Genomic DNA, 20,896 nt, shown 5'->3' with positions numbered 1-20,896 from the left:
GTGACTTATTGAAAGGAGTTCTCCTGCTGCTCTGAGGATTAAGCCCAACTGTAGGCTTAAAAAGTGTCTCTAAAAGTTGCTTTCTCTAGCAGGAAAGTCATGTAAAGTTGGAGGGTACTTTTGACTGACGTATGTAATCATAACCACCCTAGAGAGGCTGTGTGTATAGCCACTTGCTGACAAAAAACATACCAAGCACATCATGTAAATGGACAGTGCAGAAGCAGAGTAGATGTGGTTTGAGAAGTGGCTGTGAAAGTATGTCACGGTAACTGCTGTGAATCAGAACTGACAGCTCTCCCTATTCAAAACATGAGTATTCCTTTAAAATCCTATAAACGTCTGACAAAAGCCTCACTTGTCTTTGTTTTGTCTCCTCAGAAACTCAGATGCCAGTCTGCCCCTCCACAGGTAGGAACATCCTTCTTGTATCTTGTCTATTTCAGACTAGTTGTTTTGCGGCTTTCCTTTGTTGACAGATTCATCTGACAGATTCATCTGACACAGCACAGACATTAAAAACTGTAGTCTTATGCCTCTGCATGAATATTAAACCTGTGTGAACATAGCCCTGTTGGCAATCATAGAGATCAGTGTTTTTGCTCAAGGCACCAGCCCACTCAAAGCCAACACTTAAAGGCAGGATTCAAAGGGCGAATAAGGTGAACACCATACTACCTGGATACATCCGCCCAATGTAGCTTAATTAAAAAAGATTCAGGGCCTTGACATGAGGTCAGTGAATCATGCCATACAGTAGTGCTGCTCGATAATAATCATAATCTCGATTATTTTGGTCAATAATTGAGATCACGATTATTAAAAACGATTATCCATTTACTTTGAAAACATCAATTTATTTAAAAAAAACAAAACAGTTGATTACCCTGAACTTTAAGTATAATTCAATTGAAAATCCAATAAAAAAAATTATACTTTTTTTTTTCTTTTTAAATAAATAATAATAATAAAAATAAAAATAAATATTTTTATTTCGATTATGTTGTTTTCATAATTGTTGCAAGCCAAAATCGTAATTGCGATTAAAATACGATTAATTGAGCAGCCCTACCATACACTCAATAGACATTTGTGTGGCTGTGTTGGTAACAGAAATACAGAAAAGACTATATTTTTAGACGTCTGTGTTCGCCTAAGTGCTTTTGTAACCTGTTATGTGCCTATTTGTACTTTCATCTATCAGCATCATTGTTTTTGTACTTTACTGTGGTGTACAATCATTTTAAATTCACTTTGACACAGATTTGAGATGAGGTAAATAAAAAAGAACATTGTTTTTTATTAATGCCAGGCATAGGGGACAAATAACCTGGTTATTAAAGTCCAGACGCTGAGACTAAACCATAACATCGATGATTGATCCAGCCTTTGATGCTTTATTGGCGCCTCTGTTCACCCTTTACCTGCTTGAATGTTTTCTGGATCACTGCTAATGCTCTTTTTATATGAGTTTCAAAGGCTCTCATGACCCCAGCTACTGACTGAGTAGTTGAAACCATATGGCAGCGGAGGCGTCTAAAGTTGTTGTGGTGCTTTGTAACTCTTTGGTGTTAGTTATGATACCCTCTGTCAAAAGAGGACATAATTGTTCCGTGCTGTGACTTCAAGGAAAAGCCTCGAAAACCACCTCTTATGTCAGATAAAACGTCTCAACATGTGCGTAAGCCTTTTAAAATCCCCTGTGACGCCTCTCTCTGTTGTTTGGGTACCTCCACGCTGCAGTGTGAGGGAGAGAAATGGAGCTGTGACCCCCGCTTGAACCCAAATATCTCGGCTCATACTGTCAGCGGTGGATTCCCAGAGGAGCGGAGCTTATTGTGTCCATAAACCAAACTCCATTCCCACTTTGAGGACACAGTGTGGGCTAACGCTATCAGGAGGCTCCTCTGTAATTTACAGAAGTATAAGGAGTTAAGTCTGGGTCACTGTGGAGCTCAGAAACCACAGCAGCAATGCATTGTGGGAGCTGTCTTCATCTACTGCTTCAGCTTAACCCAGTCTTTTCCTAAATCACATCTTACGTTTGTTTCATAAATGCTAATACGACCCTAACCCTAACCATAAAATTGCACTTGTTTTTTCAAAATGTGCCTTTGGATAGATTAAGCTAACTTTGCCTAATCTAAAGCCATTCAATGGTCTGATATCACTCAAAATGGTTAGACACTGAAAGCACTGTGTTTTTCTTCTTACACTTTTTTCTTAGGGGACATCAAATATTTTTAAATCCACTCAAATTGTGTCGATTTCCTACAGATATTGTTTCTTTAAAAACAAAAACTGAATAAGTGCTTGCAGTTAAAACAAATGTTTGGTGAGGGAAAAACCACAAGCCTAGCAACAGTGCAAGCTGATCCAGAATCTGCACAGACTGGCCATTTTCTCCTGGTGACTGCATGTCTTCTCCTCAGTGGCACTCATTCACCACGCTGGATAAAGTGCATTTATGTTTGAAGGCATCTCAAAGGGCTTTGGGAATTTAAATCTGCCAGGACGACAGCGGTGCCAAACGCTAACTGCCACCTTCTCTGTGGGGCGTTTAAAGAGTCTGGCATGGAGCAGCGCAGCGGGCCTGTGTGTGTGTGTTTCAGTCCGCTGCAGATTATCAGTGTCAGAGCCAGTGTGCGACTTCACGTGTTTTAAGAGGATCACATTTTTACATCATGCAGCTAGCGGGTGAGCCTAATCTCTTTTTGTTGTGCAAACTATTGTAGCACAATATTGATGATAGCTCTGTGTATTAATGATTTCATTATCAATTAATTGAAATATTGTATCGATTGATATACAGCTTGGCATTATTTGTTCATAATCCCTAGCAAACGTCTACTTTTCGGTAACTTTTGATACCTTACTTCACTATGAATTTCTACCTGCTGCAGATTCCTTTTTCAGTTAAAAAAATAAACTCCACATATTTAGATTTTCAGATGTCTACAGCTCACTCCACCCTGATATTTCCGGAGGCATTTAAAAGTTGTACTGCTCAGCACAGGGATTTTTGTGGCTGACGGGCTAATTTTAGAGCCTGTCAGTTCTGCAGGTAACGTTTCACTGTTCCTGCAGTAAAATAAGTCCTATAATAGATTATTATATTTTCATCGACCACCCCTACAGCAGAATACAGCAGCACAGGCTTCTCTCTGTCTCTCCTGAGTCAATAGCATCTTATAAGAGCACTGAGCCGCTTCCTATATTGTTTTTAACGGTTTTATTTCACCTCAATGAATGTTAAACACCGACTGTGTCAGCTTCCTTTGGTTCCCCAATTTGAGACCTACCCTGATTTATAAAGAATTCAAGAATGTTTAGTTGGTTGGAACAACGTCGTTAGAGAAGACACTTAAAGTAGTACAGACTAAACGTTATTATACGTGGGGGAAATTAGTCTTAGGCACAGTGTTACTGTTTGTCGCCTTACATTGAAAACACCACAAATATAACATTAAAACATCTTATACAAGACATTTGATTTTACAACACATTTCATTAGCTGACGCTTCTATCCAATGCGACTCACAATAACTGCAATAAACCATAATACAAACTCTTATATCTGATATTTTTGCATCAAATAAGCCAAACCATTATCCTTTTTAAATGTAATGGCCAAGGTACAAGAAAAACAGATGGATTTTCAGTTTGCGACAAAGATTTGTAGACCTGCTGTCCTGATATCAATGGGACGCTCATTCCACCATTTTGTAGCCAGGATAGCAAACATGTGTGTTTTTATTGAGGGGTACCTGGGTCCAACTCGCAGTGAGGGAGCAGCAAACCGATTGGCTGATGCAGAGCGAATTGACAACTGAATTTTGTGAAATGCTTCTGTACAAAATGCACATCCCTTTGTTGCACTAAGATATAGCATTAGTGTCATAGGCTTGATGGAGGTTCGAACAAACGATATCTTCCAGTGGTTTGATCTGCACTTTTATCCTGATGGCAGAGGTTCGTATTCAGAGACGAGAGAAAGTCCAAAGTCTGGAATATTTTCTGTTCCTTGTTTCTTGACTGTCTGCTCGTACCGGCTCTCTATGGGCTTGTAGTCTTTATTTCCTATTACCTTCAAAGCTGTTTTGTGCATATCGGCAGGTCTGCTTTCCAATGAATTCTGTAAATTCTTTATCTGATGATGCTCTGAAGGCTTGCCTGGCAGAACATCAGCATGATCTGGCTGCTCACTCCATACAACCTCAGAAAGTAAAGTCCCTGCTGTAGTCTCTTTCAAAGTGTGTGTGTGTGTGTGTGTGTGTGTGTGTGTGTGTGTGTGTGTGTGTGTGTGTGTGTGTGTGTGTGTGTGTGTGTGTGTGTGTGTGTGTGTGTGTGTGTGTGTGTGTGTGTGTGTGTGTGTGTGTGTGTGTGTGTGTGTGTGTGTGTGTGTGTGTGTGTGTGTGTGTGTGTGTGTGTGTGTGTGTGTGTGTGTGTGTGTGTGTGTGTGTGTGTGTGTGTGTGTGTGTGTGTGTGTGTGTGTGTGTGTGTGTGTGTGTGTGTGTGTGTGTGTGTGTGTGTGTGTGTGTGTGTGTGTGTGTGTGTGTGTGTGTGTGTGTGTGTGTGTGTGTGTAAGGAACACCGACTCAGGGTCATCTCCTGTGTGAGCTATGTTTGTTAACAAAATCTTTATGGTGCTATGATATTGATTTCAGAAGTTGTATATGAACATATTTCTATAATGAATGCTAAAATGTGTAACTCGTTGCGTTAGGAATAAAACAGAACATGTCTAGAATAAACATCCCACTGCACAGGGTTGAATCAGCAGTTGCTTGTCTACAAAGGAGGGATTATAAAGTGCTACCCAGAAACAGCACTTTACAAACAGCTTGTGTTTTGCTGGACAGCCTCTCCTCCCTACGGCCCTCCCCCCCCCCCCACCCCTCTCCTCTTTCTCATGGGCTTCTTTTATTTTGTCGGGCTCCATAAATCCTGCGGCGGAGAGACAGACAGTTTCGGGTTTCCCTGAGTCTCCAACTGGAGCCTCCTCAGGATGTTTCTGCAGCTCCGCCATGGCCCAGGTGAGACTTTCTCTCAGTGTGAACGTGAGAAAATGCGAGAGGCGGCAGGCAGGGCGGGGGGGGTAGAAGAGGAGTTCGGCTCCACAGAGTCTTTTTATGTGACAACAGTAGGAGATTGTTACGTAACCACCTCCCTCATTAGTTCCACTGTGTTTGAGCTGTGTTGTCTTTGTTCGACCGGAACTCCACTAAGCAGATTCTCTGATGGCTGGCAAGTTATAAAAACAAAACACATGTTCTGCTGCAGGAGCACGGGGAGGCTCTGAACATGCACTGGGTTGCTTGGCATTTTGAGCATCAAGGAATTAGGCCAAAAGCCCTTTCTACAGCTGCACTCTTTGTTAACCACAATAGATTAGGGTCAGGTTTGAGGTGGGAAGACCTGTTTGTCCCGGAAGTCTTTCTTCATCCCTGTAAATTCCTATTTGAAAGGCTTCTTTTATTAAACACTGGATGGCTTTATTTACTTCCCCATTGGCCTCAACGGTTGACACTTGTCAGTATTGTGAAACAGAACTGTAGAAATATTCTTTGTCATCGTATAAAAACACAGGAGTGAACAGGTGCTCCTAAAGCACAGGTAAGCAGAAACTGTCCACAAGGAAGGGATAAGGTTTCCCCCCCAAAAAAAATCAAGGTGTGTTGCTTCATGTTAGAACAAAAGATAGAGAGCTTTAGTTTGCAAAAAAAATAAAACGCAACCGTCTTCCTGATGAAGGTTTGACAGCTGTATATTTATATCTGTTCCCTTTCTTTCCCAAGGCTTTGGTATCTTATTCGGCAGCAAAATGGATGACAAAAGACAAAGAATCTGAAAGTATGCTGGGTTAAATTGCTGAATGTCTCGTAACGTTTCTAGAAAGCACTTCATAGTTGACTTCTGTATACTTTTTTATCAAATAATGCGATTTTTTTTATGTTTCGTACTCCATTCAACCAGTTTTATGTCCATCCGAGCTCTAAAGAGTCAACTTCAAACCCTTGGATGCCTCAAATACGTCCTCCCACTTTCTGAGCACAGACCCAATTGTGTCTGAACCCACCCGTGGATCGTCCAGTGCCATGCTAGGTCCAAGAAATGCTAATTGAAAAAAACTCTAGTGGGTGCTTCTTATGGAAGATCACCATGAAATCAATTGTTCTAATATCGATGTCCATCTTCATTTCCTTTCTATTTCCTCTTTCTCCTCAAACAAGCACGCTCAGAATGTGAGCACACACGCGGCTCTACTGCTCCTCCTCCATGCTACATGTTTGTGTGAGAATTCGGCACGCACGCACGCATCAGTAAATCAGTGTGTGGAGGCGCAGCCGTCACATTCCTCTCGCAGGGGTTTTGGGGGGTTGGAGGGGGGTTGGTGGGGTGACGGGCTGCTGTCCAGGCTCTAACACACAGTTGCAAAGTTGACACAAGAGAGATACTCAGGAATTTGTCTCATTTCACATCCAGCCAAGCTGAGGGGAATGCGTGGCGGGGAAACACTCAGCTGTCCCATTTCCCATGCTCCCTCACTGTAGTCTCCCGATTGGACTCTCTGGGATGTTCCAAATCCCTTTTTTATTTGTTGAGCCTCTACTTCCTAACTGTTGGGGAACAGCTTACAGACTTCCTATGATGAATGGTGTTTATTATAACAACTGAATACTATATATGAACCTGAAAATCCGCATAATTTGCCATTTATAAGGTTAAAATCTGAGATGTTTAAACATGTACACGTATCTAACAACACATATCTTCAGTTCCAAGAGATCATCAGTTGAACTCCCATTATTAAGGATAGTAGAACTGTTGGCGCCTTGTATTTCCTCAGGGACTAACTGTATGTTGATCATCATAAAACTGAGGTGACTCTGAATAACTGCAGCTTCATCCATCTGACAGACAATACAATACACCTTTTTAATATTGCCTATTCTTCCCATGCATACACATAGCATAATTATGCATATATGCCAACTGTTACTAAGAACTTGGTAAGATTAGGGATTAAGTTGCAAGAGAGCCAGAATGTTGTTTGGTCCGTTGCTTATGAACATATATTGACAGCAATGCACTCTTACTGACTGTTGTGTTGATGTTTACATGCATGTGCAACATTATATTTTGAACACTACTCAGTTCAAGTGTTGCAGAAGTTTAACGCAGACCTGTCAGTCTCACTCAGTGTCAACTCTAAAAACGACTTTAAGATATATTGTATTACAAGACTTTTGTTATGCAGGGTATATGTGTTGGTCTCTCTGAAGGCCCAGAGCAGCTGACAGTCTGCTATCACGTTGGCACGCTCATCCAGCATGTGCATGACATCACTTGTTTGTATGAGTTCAGGGGCTTTGGAGTAGGCCTGTGTTACTTTGATCCACCTCTAACCCAAATTCATCCAGCGGCTGAAAATAGAGAGGAAGAAAAAAAGGGGGTCGGTAGGGCCGGTAGGCAAGCAGAATGGAAACGGGAGAGCCAAAGAAAGCATTCCTCTCACAGGAGGATGAAATGAGCCAGAGGGAGTGTAACGACTGACTTTTCTTTTTCTGGACCTGTGGTTTCTCTGCCCGGTTGTTAGGTTTCTCTGGCCCTCCAGCCCGGCACAACAGCACTGTGTGTATGTATACGTGTGAGTGAGATTGACAGCAAAAGACTGTGCTTGGGGCAGACATGGGAACTGACATGATTTCTTTTGTATTCTTTTGACAAGTTGGCAGTAAAAACCTCTCTGTGGAGGATCCTGTCCACTGAATCCACTGAGGGATCACACTGAGGGTCATTTTTCATGGTTGTGCAGGAACATAGAATAACACACCATGTTAATGAGCTCTGCTCCACCGGCTCTCAGCTGGGATGGAGCTGCTCCTCTCACCAGCCTGTTGCTCTTGAATGTGTCCAGCTGGTCTTCTCTGTCGGCTCATTAGAGCTCGACCACACAGCCTGACCTTTTCAGGGACGCCTGTTTGCATTCTGCTGGGATTGTATCTGTCCATAAACATTTTAACAAGACTCACTGACAATGTTTACATGCTGACTAATACTCCAAGAATATAACATCATTATAAAAACATTCAGAATTTGATACGGGTCGGTGTTAACAAACTACTCTGTTGATTATTCTGGATAAGGTCTAATTTAGACTGAAGCATTTTCCATCAAAACATGTGGAATGTGCCAGTGCTATTCAGGTTTTAGGAGCATTCTTTGGACATACAGTACATCCAAAAGACGCATCTTAAAAAGGACATGTGCTCATTTTCATTTCCATTGTGCTGGGACTTTATTTGTATCATACTGCCTGTGCTGCAGCACCTCTTTTCACCCTCTGTCTGAAACCAGAGCCCAGTCTGCTCTGATTGGTTAGCTGGCCGGCTCTGTTGTGATTGGTCAACGGCTTAAAGATGTACCGCCCCTTAGCCTATTACGCACAATGTGTGCTAGCCAATAGAAGCGCAAGAAGTGCATAGTGATGTCGCTATGTTATGGAAGTAAACAAAGGAAGTCCAATGGAGGCATTTCCTTCTGGAGGGAACTTGGGATTGTACCCTTTGAAGACCATTTACTTGCCCAAAAACGAATTTAACAAACTAACTACAGAAGAGGGAACATTTTCACTGCTATTTGCGACACACAGCTTCTTGCATGTTTGCAGCCAGCTCTGCGTATTGTGCACAAACAAACGACTAAACAGTTTGTAAGACTGTTTGGGAGATGCATGCCTCTGAAAGACCACACATATCAACCTGGCAGAGCTTAGGACAGATGATTAGGATGTCCTTCTCACATACTATAGTTTGAAGCAGCAGTGTTAAGTTGCTACTTTTGGAGAGAAATGGAGGGGCTCTTTTCCACAAGCACGCTCTTTTAAGGTTCACAGAGTTGGCCCGGGCCTCTGCTACCCTTGTTATGCAAATGAAGGAGTTGGATGCACGATGATTTCCTCCTGTAACTGTTGGTTACTCACAAAATATGGAGGGCCCACTGCGTTTCTCTCACTTGATTCAATCAGTGCTCTGGGCTTCTTAAATGAGTTTACAGCGGGGTGAAATGGTCGGCTGGTTCGCTTTGTTTCTGTGCCCACATTGTTGTCTGGGGCAGACATGCAGACTACTGACATCATTTTCTTTCATGCAGGTGAGAAAAACTAAATGGGACCCCTCCACCCTGTGCTATACTTAAACTCCACTCTCCTTGTTATTGTGTTTCTGCGATCACTTCCTGTCTCAGAGTTGCATATTTTCTTATCGGGACTTTGTCCTCTTAAGCCGACAAAGCTTTCATTGGCCAACTCTTTCTTCAGCCAAGGAAATGGCTATCAATGAGCTCAACTTCAAAACTTTCGAGTGGCTGAATAAGTAGAAAACGTGGATTACACTTCAGAAGTCTGGAATCAGGCGATTGCAGAACCTCCATGCATGGTCAGATAGCTGGTGTGTTCAAGTGCAATGTCTAACAGGAAATCTGACGCATTGAAAGGCATTTTATTGGTCGCCCGTCTGCCGGTGCTGGTTCTTAGCTTCAATCACACTTAAATAGGACTAGTGGTCCCCAACATAAACACTGTCAGTTTATTAGGTATACCGAAGAGAAACATCCTGCAATAAATCCTACCGTCATGAAGGGTATAATGTTCTTTTGTTGTCGTTGTAGAGAGCTGAATTATTAATCTAGAGGTTTGGGTGGGCAAAGGATAAGCTTTACCAACAACAGCAGCACAAATTCCATCACAAACGCAACTTTTTAAACTTAAACTGACCTCCATGAAGCTGGATTCACCTAAGGGAGGCTGTACCAGACTCCTTCTGTTTTAGCTATCCAGTAAACTGCTTTGTTTCAGATGCTATCATTTGCTGCGGAAAAGTCACATTGAAACTCCAGTCTTGAACTGCCCCTTTATTCGGTGTACGTCTCCGGTGACCAAAGCTCTTGGGTGTTGTTCATACAGCGGGGCTACGTGTCATGTGTAGTGCTGATGGGCTGCTCTCCAGAAAGAAGGAAGCCATATTTAATCCTTGCCTTGATCAATCTGGGTTAAAGTAACTCTTAACTCCTCTCTTCTTTCATTAAAGGACTCATCTGAAGAGTCCATATCCTTTGTTTGTGATAAGGAGCAAAGAAGAAGGTTCAAGTGTTTTTCCCATGCTCTACAATACATGAAGAGCTTGTTGCAAAGCTCCCAGCATGCCTCTGTCCTCCACCTCTCTGCTCTCTCCGCTACCTTTTCAACAACATGTTTTAGCCTTCCTATTTCCAATGGATGGCCCATCCTGCGAGCTTAGCGTGTTACAGCGGCACACACATTGTCATGTATATGCAGAGGCCACCATCTTGTCCACCAATGAGAAACGTTCTAGAAAAAAAGACCCTGTCCCTTTTTCCCTATTGATAGTTGTTGTCATTGCCATAAACATGGAGTATAATAGGTTTCTGTGGGCTTTACAGCTGGCAGGCCTGCAGCAGCGTTACTGCATGGAGCTGGACCCATGATGTCTCCTGAGCTTTGTACGGGGGGGTTAACCTGTGACCTGGGACCACATTGTGTTCCAGATGACGCCTTGTTTTGGAACAGGTCTATGCTCCTGCTGCTGATACACACTGTAAGCAGCAGTGTCTTTATACTGGCTGGAGTTGGTTAACCGTAGGACACTATACTGTGGCAGTGGAAGATCAGTAAGGTTCAATGCCAACAGGTTAATTCCAGTTGCTGTAACAGTAAGTTATTTTTAAAAGGTACTAATGAGCAACAAGTAGAAAGCAGTGGCGAACTGTCAGGGCCTTCAAGGCATTCAGAGAATACCCTGGAACACTCAGATAAAACAAACAAAAAATCGATTTAATTATATAAATAAAATGTAATAAAATGTGTGTAAAATGAATAAATGAGTCGTATCTGTGTTGTTGATCTGTAGTATTACAGTGTTACATTGATTTGTTTGTCCTTCTCGGTCCATGCCCTACGCATTTCAGTGGTTTTGTGTTAGAAAAGAAATGCAACCAATCAGATATTTGTCTGGGTCTCTGGGTAGAATATCCTTCAACCAAGGTATTCTATATCCTTGATAGAATACCCTGGCCGTTGCACTGAATGAGAGCGTACGTTTGGATTGACAGTCTGTGTGTGTCTACAGAAGGTCCAGTTGTGATAGACACGGTTTTCCACTGGTAGAAAGCTTAAACAAAAAGATCAAATATAGGTGCTTTAAAGAGGCACTATTGGGGTTTTCCCATCCTGTGTTGTGATACATACTGTAGGTTTCTGTGCATGTAAATGGTCTGCAAAGGCTAAAATCTCACACTAATGGTAGTTTCTATCATCACTATGTAACACTCAAGCTTATATTGGCTAGCTTTCCAACACATTGTACATGATAGGCTAAGGGGCGGGACACGATAAGCGGTTGAACAATCACAACAGAGCCGGCCAGCTAACCAATCAGAACAGACTGGGCTCTGGTTTCAGACAGAGGGTGAAAAGAGGTGCTGCAGTATGAGAAAAATAAAGAGCCTTTTGAACATTAAAGCATGGAGACATGTCCCGAGACACTACATACAAATATGAACCTGAAAATGAGCTTAATATGTCCTCTTTAAGTGGCTATGTTCACTATGTATCACTTAAACTACTGAGGAAAATGTAAAGCATTTTGTGGTAACTCTTGAACCCTTCCTGCCAGAAAGTGACACTGCTAAATGAATTTGCATAGTCATGTGACAAAGGTGGAGATGGAACCTTGGCATCATAGGGCTGCATGCTGTCAGATGTTAATAGGACAGTAGGTTAACACAGTTTATTAAATGGAACAAATGTGTTTCCTTCCTTCCTTATGGTCCAACAGTAGGGCTATAATGGTTTGTGTACAGCAACGCTCCGAGGGTCACGACCTGGTGCACGCAGCCATGCACACACATTATGAAGTAGATTGCACATAATGCGGAAACAAAGTTAAAGTGCTGAGGTAAGCACACCGAGCTGATGCTGTGCCTGCCAGTTAAATCACGGAGAGTGCAAAGCAACACCGCCGCTGAAAGATTACATATTGTATACTAAGCTGTGTAGTAAATTAAGTACATCTTTGATCCCATTTTCAAAAGTTAGTTCCACTGCTGACTTTGTGGTTTAGAATCCGGCAGTAGCTTCACTCCCATAATATTCTGTTTTGTTCATCTTCTCCAAATGTCTAAAAGTGACATCCGTGGCTCTTGAACCGCAGCAGCGTTTCTCCCCTTCAGTGATCCTGACGGGCAGCCGGCAGCCTGGCCAGAACACAGACATTTATTTCAGGCTTTCTGGGAAGAGGCGGTCGGGCCTTCAGAGAATAGTCTGAGTCATGGCTGCAGCTCACTGGGGAATACTGCTTTTAGGGATGAAAAAGACACCAGGCAGCTGCCCACACTTTCAAATCAGGGATCAAACTGTCTTTCTGTAACATCAGAGCTGAACAAGGTGGCAAGTGTGTGTTGTGTGTAGCTGAGGAGTAATCATTTGTACCATGACTTGATTTGAGTTTTGATGAGAGTCTTCCTCATGGAACACAATCATGGTAATTCACTTAAAAAAAATACAAAGCTGGTATTTTATGTGCCGAATGTGTTATTAGTTCTTAGGATTCCCTCTGGTTCTCATTTGAAAACTTCTTGTAAGTAGTTTGAAAAGGTTATTAGTCATTTAGAGAGCATACATTTAGTTAATATTACATTATGTTGATCTATTAGGTCAAGAGAGCCAGTCCAACTGAGGAAAGTGCGGTGTAGTCCCCCTCCTCAAAAACACCACCCTCCAGTACTCGGCTCAGTACCAGTGGATGCACTTCAGTTCAGACACAGCGATAAGAAATGGGGTTCATCTGCGGTTGAAGAAAAATAAGTTGTAGTTCTATATTATCTCAGAAGGGGGCGTGCTTTTCTTTGTTTGTTTGTTCTTTCCCTCATTCTGCCCTCTGTGCGGTATTGTGGCAGATTGACATCCCCTCAATGTTCAGGTGTCAGGTGTGCACAAAAGTCACCTGATCCTAGATCTGCCTGTCCCTTACTGTCTCAGTTCATTTGGGCCTTGTTTATGCAATTGAAGCTGAAACCGAGAACAGTTCATATTTACATTGAAGTCATCCACAAAAGAGTTCTTTTTTGGTCTTGTGAAATAAAAAGGAGTATTTACTAATAAGGGGAACCTTTTGAGAGATGTGACTGTAGTGAAGCACATAGTTGAGTTGCACGTTGGTTTGATGGAGCAGCATATGCCCGCCGGGGCTTTTGTTTTCACTCTAAGCTCTTTGGTTTCAGAACAGTGAAGTCATTGTTTCCTCTGATGTATTATTTCTAATGTGTGAGAACCATGCTTGCATTTCTTGTTTTTTTGCATTGTACATTCTGAACAAAACATTTGATCAGTGTTATCCCCGTAATGTTCAAAAAGCTCTTTATTTTTCTCATTCTGCTTGTTCTGCAGCACCTCTTTTCACCCTCTGTCTGAAACCAGAACCCAGTCTGCTCTGAGTGGGTTAGCTGGCCGGCTCTGTTGTGATTGGTCAACCGCTTAGAGATGTCCCGCCCCTTAGCCTATTAAGTACAATGTGTTGGAGCGCTAGCTAATAGAAGTGTTACATAATGATGTCACTATGTTACGGAAGTAAACATAGGACTCCCAATGGAGACGTTTCAGGCAGCGGGGGAGTGTGTGGGGAATAAAACTCCCACTGGATGGAACTTTGTGATTTTAGCCTTTGCAGACCATTTACATGCACACAAACCTATAACACACACTGCAGGAAAGGGGAAAGCCCAACATATGATAAGGCCTCTTTAAGACATGTAATTGGTGTCTGTAGTTCAGACTGTAACATGCCTCCTACCTGCACATTGAACTCCTCCACCTGTGTGGGGCTCTGCTGGTTAAGCCCTCAGAGTTATGTGACTCCTTTGGCGGGACTTTCTCCTCTCTCCCTCCTCCTTCTCTATCGCTCTCCATTTGTGATCGAGGTTAAGTCAGCTTGATATAGCAACAGGTTGCGAAGTTGGAGCTTCTACAATACCTTGAGACCCGGTACAGAAGCTGGACAGGAGCAAACTCCTGGGGAGGGGAGGAGAAAGGAGAGGGAAGACGGCTGTGTGTCCGTCTTTCTCTGACTCGTCAAAAATGCTGAGTATTATGTGTTTACTCCACGCTATCTTCCAGGTAAGCTGTCTCGCTTTCAGTCCGCTGAATACAAAGATGTATCTTTCATACTTCTTTTGTATAGTTTATTTCTCTGGCTGACCTCACATTGCACTATTACAATGTTGTCTGGTCATAGCGAGAAGGCATATAGACTAAAGTTCACCTTGTAGATTTTGTATTCATCTATACTGACCATCCTGGACACGGGCAGATGTTGAATATGATGGAAATATAATTGGAGTTTAAGAGAAAGATGCTCTTGAAATATGTAATGTTTTTGGCGCTTGACCCACATATTACAGTCACAAGTTGTCATGTGTTATTTTTGATTGCTTGGCAAACTTCAAGAAGGCGGGACTTATCTCATAAGAGCCTATCAGAGGGCAGACATCAGCTGCAAATGAATGAAAATAACAGACATTTGTTGAGACTTTAATACATAATGAATGTTATCTCTCTTACCAATCAAGTCAAGACATTCAATATGTTGTGGTCCGTCTTATTTGAGAAATTCATGGATCTAAATTAAAATATCGCGATTAGAAGCTAGAACAAGGAAGAACATAGCAGTAAAGTCGTTTAGCGTGAGTACATTTGAAGGTTTCAGTTCGGTATAGCTTTGTATAAAATATTATCTTGCTCATTATTAAAAGTCAAGGAAAGCCGCTGAGAAAGGAGGGACGTAGATCAGGCTCCTGTGGAGTTCCCACCGTTTGGTAATTTAGGAGGCATCATTACTCACCGTGTGTTAGTTAGTGTGGTACAGGGGGACTGGTTCTGGCCCTGAGAGGGGGGGGGGGGGGCCCAACTCACCTGTCACTGCGAGGGTTTTCTCCACACACAGTTATTAAAACTCTCCTTCACAGCAGCCTGGAGATCACCATTAATTATGTTTTATATATCTTGTCTTAGTGTAGGACTGATGCCAATTTATTTTGAATTGGCTTGATTATAGGGGTTTTAAATAATATACGCTTGTTTATTTTCCCCCAGATCCATAGGGGAACATTCAATATATACTTAAACTAAGTGTCTTCAGCTGATACTTTATTGGGTGTTTGTCCTTTAGTTAATATATCATAGTGTAAGCCATCCGCTATCACATTTGTGGGATGTGTTATAATTGCATTCCTGTTTGCTTTGTCACTCCTCCCTATTTAATAATGAAGACTTCCCCCCCCCCCCCCCCCCTGTGTGTCCCATTAGTATGTGAGTCCTCCATTACCCTGTGCAGATTTCTACTTTCAGTAACTCTTAACATCCTGGGATACTTAAATCAGGAAGATTGTCATTATTTAGTTTGTGTAGGAAGAAGCACAGCCAGTATAATGCAGTCTGCCGGGAATCGCATGCATCCATTGGCTGATTCTTTCCCACACTGCGCTATTGGTATTCTAACCCAGATCTCTGAGGGCCTGTTTTCACCGCTCCCTCCCTTTGTGCCGTGTTTCCATGGTGTCCGCTGGAAGGGAGACAAGCTGGGTTAAGTGAAAGGACTGTGTGTTTGTGTGTGTGTGTGTGTGTGTATGTGTGTGTGTGTGTGTGTGTGTGTGTTATACCTCTCCAACAGTGGGCAAGCGAGCCAAAGCAACTTTTTTATTTTCGGTCCAGTATTGAAAAATCATGTCTAAGCAAACTTCCCTGACCAGTTCTTTTAGAAATTAGAGGGTAAGTGAGGTATGTTGAGACTTAAGTCATGTAGAGTTTCCAATGTCACGAAGGTGGAGCTCTTTTAACCAACCTAGATCACCATGGTAACATAAGCTCCAGTTATGTATTAAAAGTTCCTGTTATGAAAAGCTCCTTTCATGAATACACTCCTTTTTGAAAATGGAGTCATCTTGCAAAAGAAAAGTCGTTCTCGTTCGACAAGCTGCTTATTCATGATGCTGTTTTGTATCACTTATATTCTGGCATTTGGAAAGAATACATTTGGGCTCATTAGCCATGCTGTTCTCGTGCGGTTTGCCTGCTGTAAAACAGAATATTGCCTCTTTGGCGTTGAGTGAGCGCTGAATGGAAGCCTTTGTCACAAACTGAAGTGCTCTGTTTTCACTGCAGCCCGTTAGCAAAGCAAATGTCCTCAGTGCTGAACGTTGACCTTTTTAAGTGATTCATGTTGAACTGACATCAGATCTGCCCACGAAACCATAGGGAACGCTTTATGTCATCGAACGAATTATGATGCACGTGTCAATCAAGCTTCATTGTCAAACGCAGGCTCCCCTCCTCTGCACTCAGCTTTGTTCTTTAATTCAATTTAATTCAGTAGCGGATTAGACTTTAATCCAATAAACAGAGATTAAGTCTGTGCGTTCATTTTCAACAAGGCTAAAGGAATAAGTTACGGGAAGAATCACATCACACTCGCAGTAGGACTCTCATCACAGTGAAAAGCAAGAGTTGTTTTTGTGTCTCTTCAAAAAGACTTCCGATACACTTCCTACTTGGCTTTGTATTTATAATTGGCATGTTTGAGCTGCTCTGTTGGACGGCAATGCAATAAACCTCTTACATTTCTGTGGTAGATTTCATCTTGATGTGGAGTTTGATTTAACTAGGACACATATAAATGCAAATTAATTTAACTTTATTATTGTGTTTGAGTTGATATGCGGTCAGATACTAATGAAAGATAAACATTGAAGTTAAGGTCTTAAAGTGGACCTATTATGCTATATTGGAAACATATATTGTAGGGCCATACCTATACAAAACATGTCTGTGAAGTTTTTTGCTTGAAATACCAAACAGATCACCCATTGTAGCCATGCCTCATACTGCTCAAACCCCTCTTTTGCAGCCCTGTTAGAGAAACGCGGATTTTGGGTCCTTAGCTTGAAAAAAGAAAAAAAGAAGAGGCGGAGCTAATGCCTGATCAGAATCCTACCGGAGATTAAGTTAAATTCTGCTGTGATAAAACGCCATCCTGTTCTAAACCACATCAAGGATTATTTCTGAAACAGTATGGAGCTCAAATGCTTTTTCTCTTGTGGGTTTATCACAAGGTGAGTTCCTTTTTTTATTTCCTGCTTTTTAAACACATGTGCTCTCCAGTACAGGTTAGCTCTGAGTGTTAGCGACGCTTGCTAATGTAAACAAAGACGAGATTACGTCCAAAACACGTCAGGCATTGTTTCTGATAGCAACTCTCTGTGGGTCCACCTTCCGAAATTACGTCATATCGGCAGCAAATCTGTATCCGCTCGTTGTACCCCCGTTTTTAAAAGATTTGGGTATGGAGGAAAAGAGAAAGGCTTTTATTTTCTGACGCTGCGTGAGTTCCCCGACACACCGGGGGGACATATTTATGTATAAAAGACATAAAAAAGTGCATTTTGCATGATAGGTCCCCTTTAAGGAAAGTTTGAATGGTAATTTAATGTAATTCCATCAGTTTGAAGATGCAGTGAACCCACAATGACTTTATTATATTGCTTAATAACAGAGATATCCATTTCGGTTGTCCTGTATGTATATTTCTATAATAACTCTGCTGTGTGCGTCAGAGCAGCAGCTTGTTCTGCTCTCATGAATAATTGAGTGGCAGCTGTCTGTTGTAACCATAGACTCCATTAGGTCCACTGTGTTTCCTCTGTGTGACCACTTTCACAAAACTCTTTCACTATCAATCCTTAGATCAGTGTCACTCTCCTCGTACGCTGGTTTGGTTTTTAGATTTAATTTCAGTCATTGGAACGAACTGATTGATTTCTACAGTTTGAAGATTAAATTGTTGTGGTCATGAGACAATTAATTGAATTGGAAAGAGGAAGTAAAAACTTGTGGTTGAACTTTTCATACTCGAATGTTGAAAGTACTTAGTATGGCTAACAGATTGACTGATTGGTGGCTTGGTTTTAGGGGGTCACAAGTCAAAAAGGATTGGGGGTACTAGCTTAATGACCAATTTTTTGTAAATCTGATCAATACCAGTTTTCTGTGGAAAGCTCTTAATGACACTTAACACCCAGAATTCCCCCTAAATCATTACCGTCGCCAAGGAGGTTATTTTTTATTCAGTTCAGCTTGTCCATCTGCGGGAAACTTGCTCAATGGATAAAGTCAAAAGCGCCCTATTATGCTTCATTAAAAACACATGGATTGCAAATACTCAATATTAAAGCACTTTAATGAGATGAGTATATGACCTTGGACCCCTACCAGTCGATGGTCCTGGCATTTTTTCCGTTGACATCGTTGTGCTTGAGAACATTGCCAAAACAGCAGAAAAAGTCTTAGTGTCCAAAGTCTTAATTCTGCAGAGACAGGATGAGTTATCCAAACATGACGGCCCATTCAGTCCAATTCAAAGCCTGCCTCTCAGTATTAGAAGTCTCTTTCTTGTGTCAGAGCCCATACTGCAGTGCACCCTTCTGCACTCTGTCTCCTGCTTGGGTCAGCATTCTGATACTTAACCTTGTACTTGCTCATGAAATGGTTGTGTACGGAAAAATGTAATTCTGGGCCAAAGTGTGTTATGTCATCTGCTTTGGTCACTTTGCCAAAATGACCTCACAGCTAAGCTAAGTGCTGTTCCTGGGGTCTTAGATAAAGGCAAGGCAAGGCAAGGCAAGTTTATTTATATAGCACTTTTCTGTACACGACAATTCAAAGTGCTTTACAAAACAAATTAAAAGACTTTTTATGAATAGATACAGTAAAAACACATTATATAATGGCATTTTACAACAGGCATTACAAAGCAAACATAATAAAATAATAAAAATAAACACCACAGGTATACAATACATGTTTAAAAGGCATACTGTAGTTCGAATAAGAGCAGCTCAATTAAAAGCAGCGGCAAAGAGATATGTTTTTAGTCTCGATTTAAAAATGGTAAGTGTTTCTGCGGACGTGCATGATTTGGGTAGTTTGTTCCAGAGTGTCGGGGCATAATAGCTAAATGCTGCCTCTCCATGTTTTGTTCTTACTCTCGGAACCGATAGCAGACCCGTCCCAGAAGACCTGAGGCACCTTGATGGCTCGTAATTGTGTAGGAGTTCAACAATATACTTTGGTCCTAAACCAAGTAATGATTTAAAAACTAGCAATAGTACTTTAAAATCAATTCTTTGGCCGACTGGAAGCCAATGTAAAGATTTCAGAACCGGACTGATGTGATCCACTCATTTAGTGTTAGTGAGGACACGTGCTGCAGCTCTCTGATGGATTTTTTTGTCAGCCCTGTGAATACACTACTGCAGTAGTCTAGTCTACTGAAAATAAAAGCATGGACAAGCTTTTCTATAAAGACTTTCATTTTCCATTACCTTATCAGCATTGCAGTTTTAAACTCCAAAAGTATTTGAATTAACTATAAAATAATCTGTGTACATTGAGGTTTCACATTCAGGGACTCCCACCACCTCCCCTCCCTGTCCTACGTTACTCCAAGTAGCCTCCAGAAAAGAGATCAGGTTTCTCTTTCCATCCTCCTCTCTGCTGAGATGCGAGACAATAGGCGACAATTTAGGGATGACCTCAGAGGAGGGCAGAGGGAAGAGGGAAGAGGGGCAGTGATGGAGGGAGCAGTGGAAGTTTAAGGTGAGACGGAAGGAGAGTAACGCGAAAAGGGACGAGGAGTAAAAACAGATTCTATACTGCAAGACACTAAAGGTAAGCTTTGTATAAATCTGTGGCTTTCTTAGGACAGCATGAATAATTTATTCTGCCAGATGTCACTCACTGTTACACAAAGAAGCCATCAGATGAGTTTGAGGTGTCTTTTTTTGCATCTGGACCGGTGTAGTTTTGATTCCAGGTGAGGTAAGGTAAAGGCTGGGCCACAGCAGAATCAAGAATACTGTGTCCTGGAGCAGAGAACGATAAGCCGCGTTGCTGTGTGTTCATCTGAACGGTGTGTATTTGCGTGATGTTTGAACTCAGAGGACCCCTGCCGGCACAATAGCCAGCTGTCTCCAGGGCCCTGACACATCAGCGTGACTGCAGCACCCACAGCCACATTCCCTCCAGGCTGGGTGTGGGTGGCGTCTGCAGGAGGAACGCTCTGTGCAGCCTTAGGATGCAGAGAGAGAGACGAGGGAGAGGACAATCTAGATGCCTCTAAAGACAGGTATTGTTTGTGTGTTTTTATAGCAAGTGTTGTTATAGTAGGAGTAAAGTTAGTCTGCATTATTGTCCAAGCCAAGGTGTGCCAGTCAGGAAGTCCTCCTGACAGACAACAGTCATTATGCCAGTGTCCACTAGAGGTCTTCATCTGTCAAACATAAACATACTAGTGTTGTGATAATTCTTTGGAGGACGGTCTCATAAACCAATATATATAATATTATTGTTCTACAACCCCAATCAAGAGATAGTTTTCTGACTGTGTGTTCCTTAAACTAGACTTGTCGTTCACTGATTTGGTGATTACAATCGGATATTTGACTTTTTAATACTTCAAAATAAGTGGTAGACGTATTCCAGTTCACTTTTCCTCTGTGTTTGGGGTTCTGGCTCATAACTCCATGACCTGAGAGTGTGTGTGTGTAGGAGGGTTTACTTTAAAAGCTCAGGTGTGTGTGTGTGTTGTCTTTACTCTGTCTGGGACTTAAGCAACCCCCTCAGGTCACAGGCAGTTCATCTTCAAGTTCAACACTGCAGTTTTAAAACTACCCGGTATGGTGAAATTGCACTATACTGAGACGCTGCACAGAAGAGCTGGGTACATTTAATACAATTGTTGTTTGTCAAGAAATTGTTCCACAGCGA

At 42.0% G+C, this 20,896-nt stretch overlaps 1 protein-coding gene across 2 annotated transcripts in view; it reads left to right on the top strand.

Moving 5' to 3' along the window:
* Window positions 1-20,896, top strand: part of arhgef4 (Rho guanine nucleotide exchange factor (GEF) 4) — a 70,147-nt gene that overhangs the window by 2,519 nt on the left and 46,732 nt on the right. For both annotated transcript variants that reach the window (XM_034146888.1, XM_034146881.1), the window contains exon 2: window positions 382-411. In XM_034146888.1, the coding sequence (XP_034002779.1) occupies window positions 382-411 (30 nt within the window). The remainder of the gene's footprint in view (window positions 1-381; window positions 412-20,896) is intronic.

The sequence above is a fragment of the Trematomus bernacchii genome, unplaced genomic scaffold, assembly GCF_902827165.1.
Source record: "Trematomus bernacchii unplaced genomic scaffold, fTreBer1.1, whole genome shotgun sequence".
In the NCBI taxonomy this organism is placed as follows: Eukaryota; Metazoa; Chordata; class Actinopteri; order Perciformes; family Nototheniidae; genus Trematomus; species Trematomus bernacchii.
Note: the sequence above shows the minus strand (reverse complement) of the source record. Positions and strands in the feature narration are given on the sequence as shown.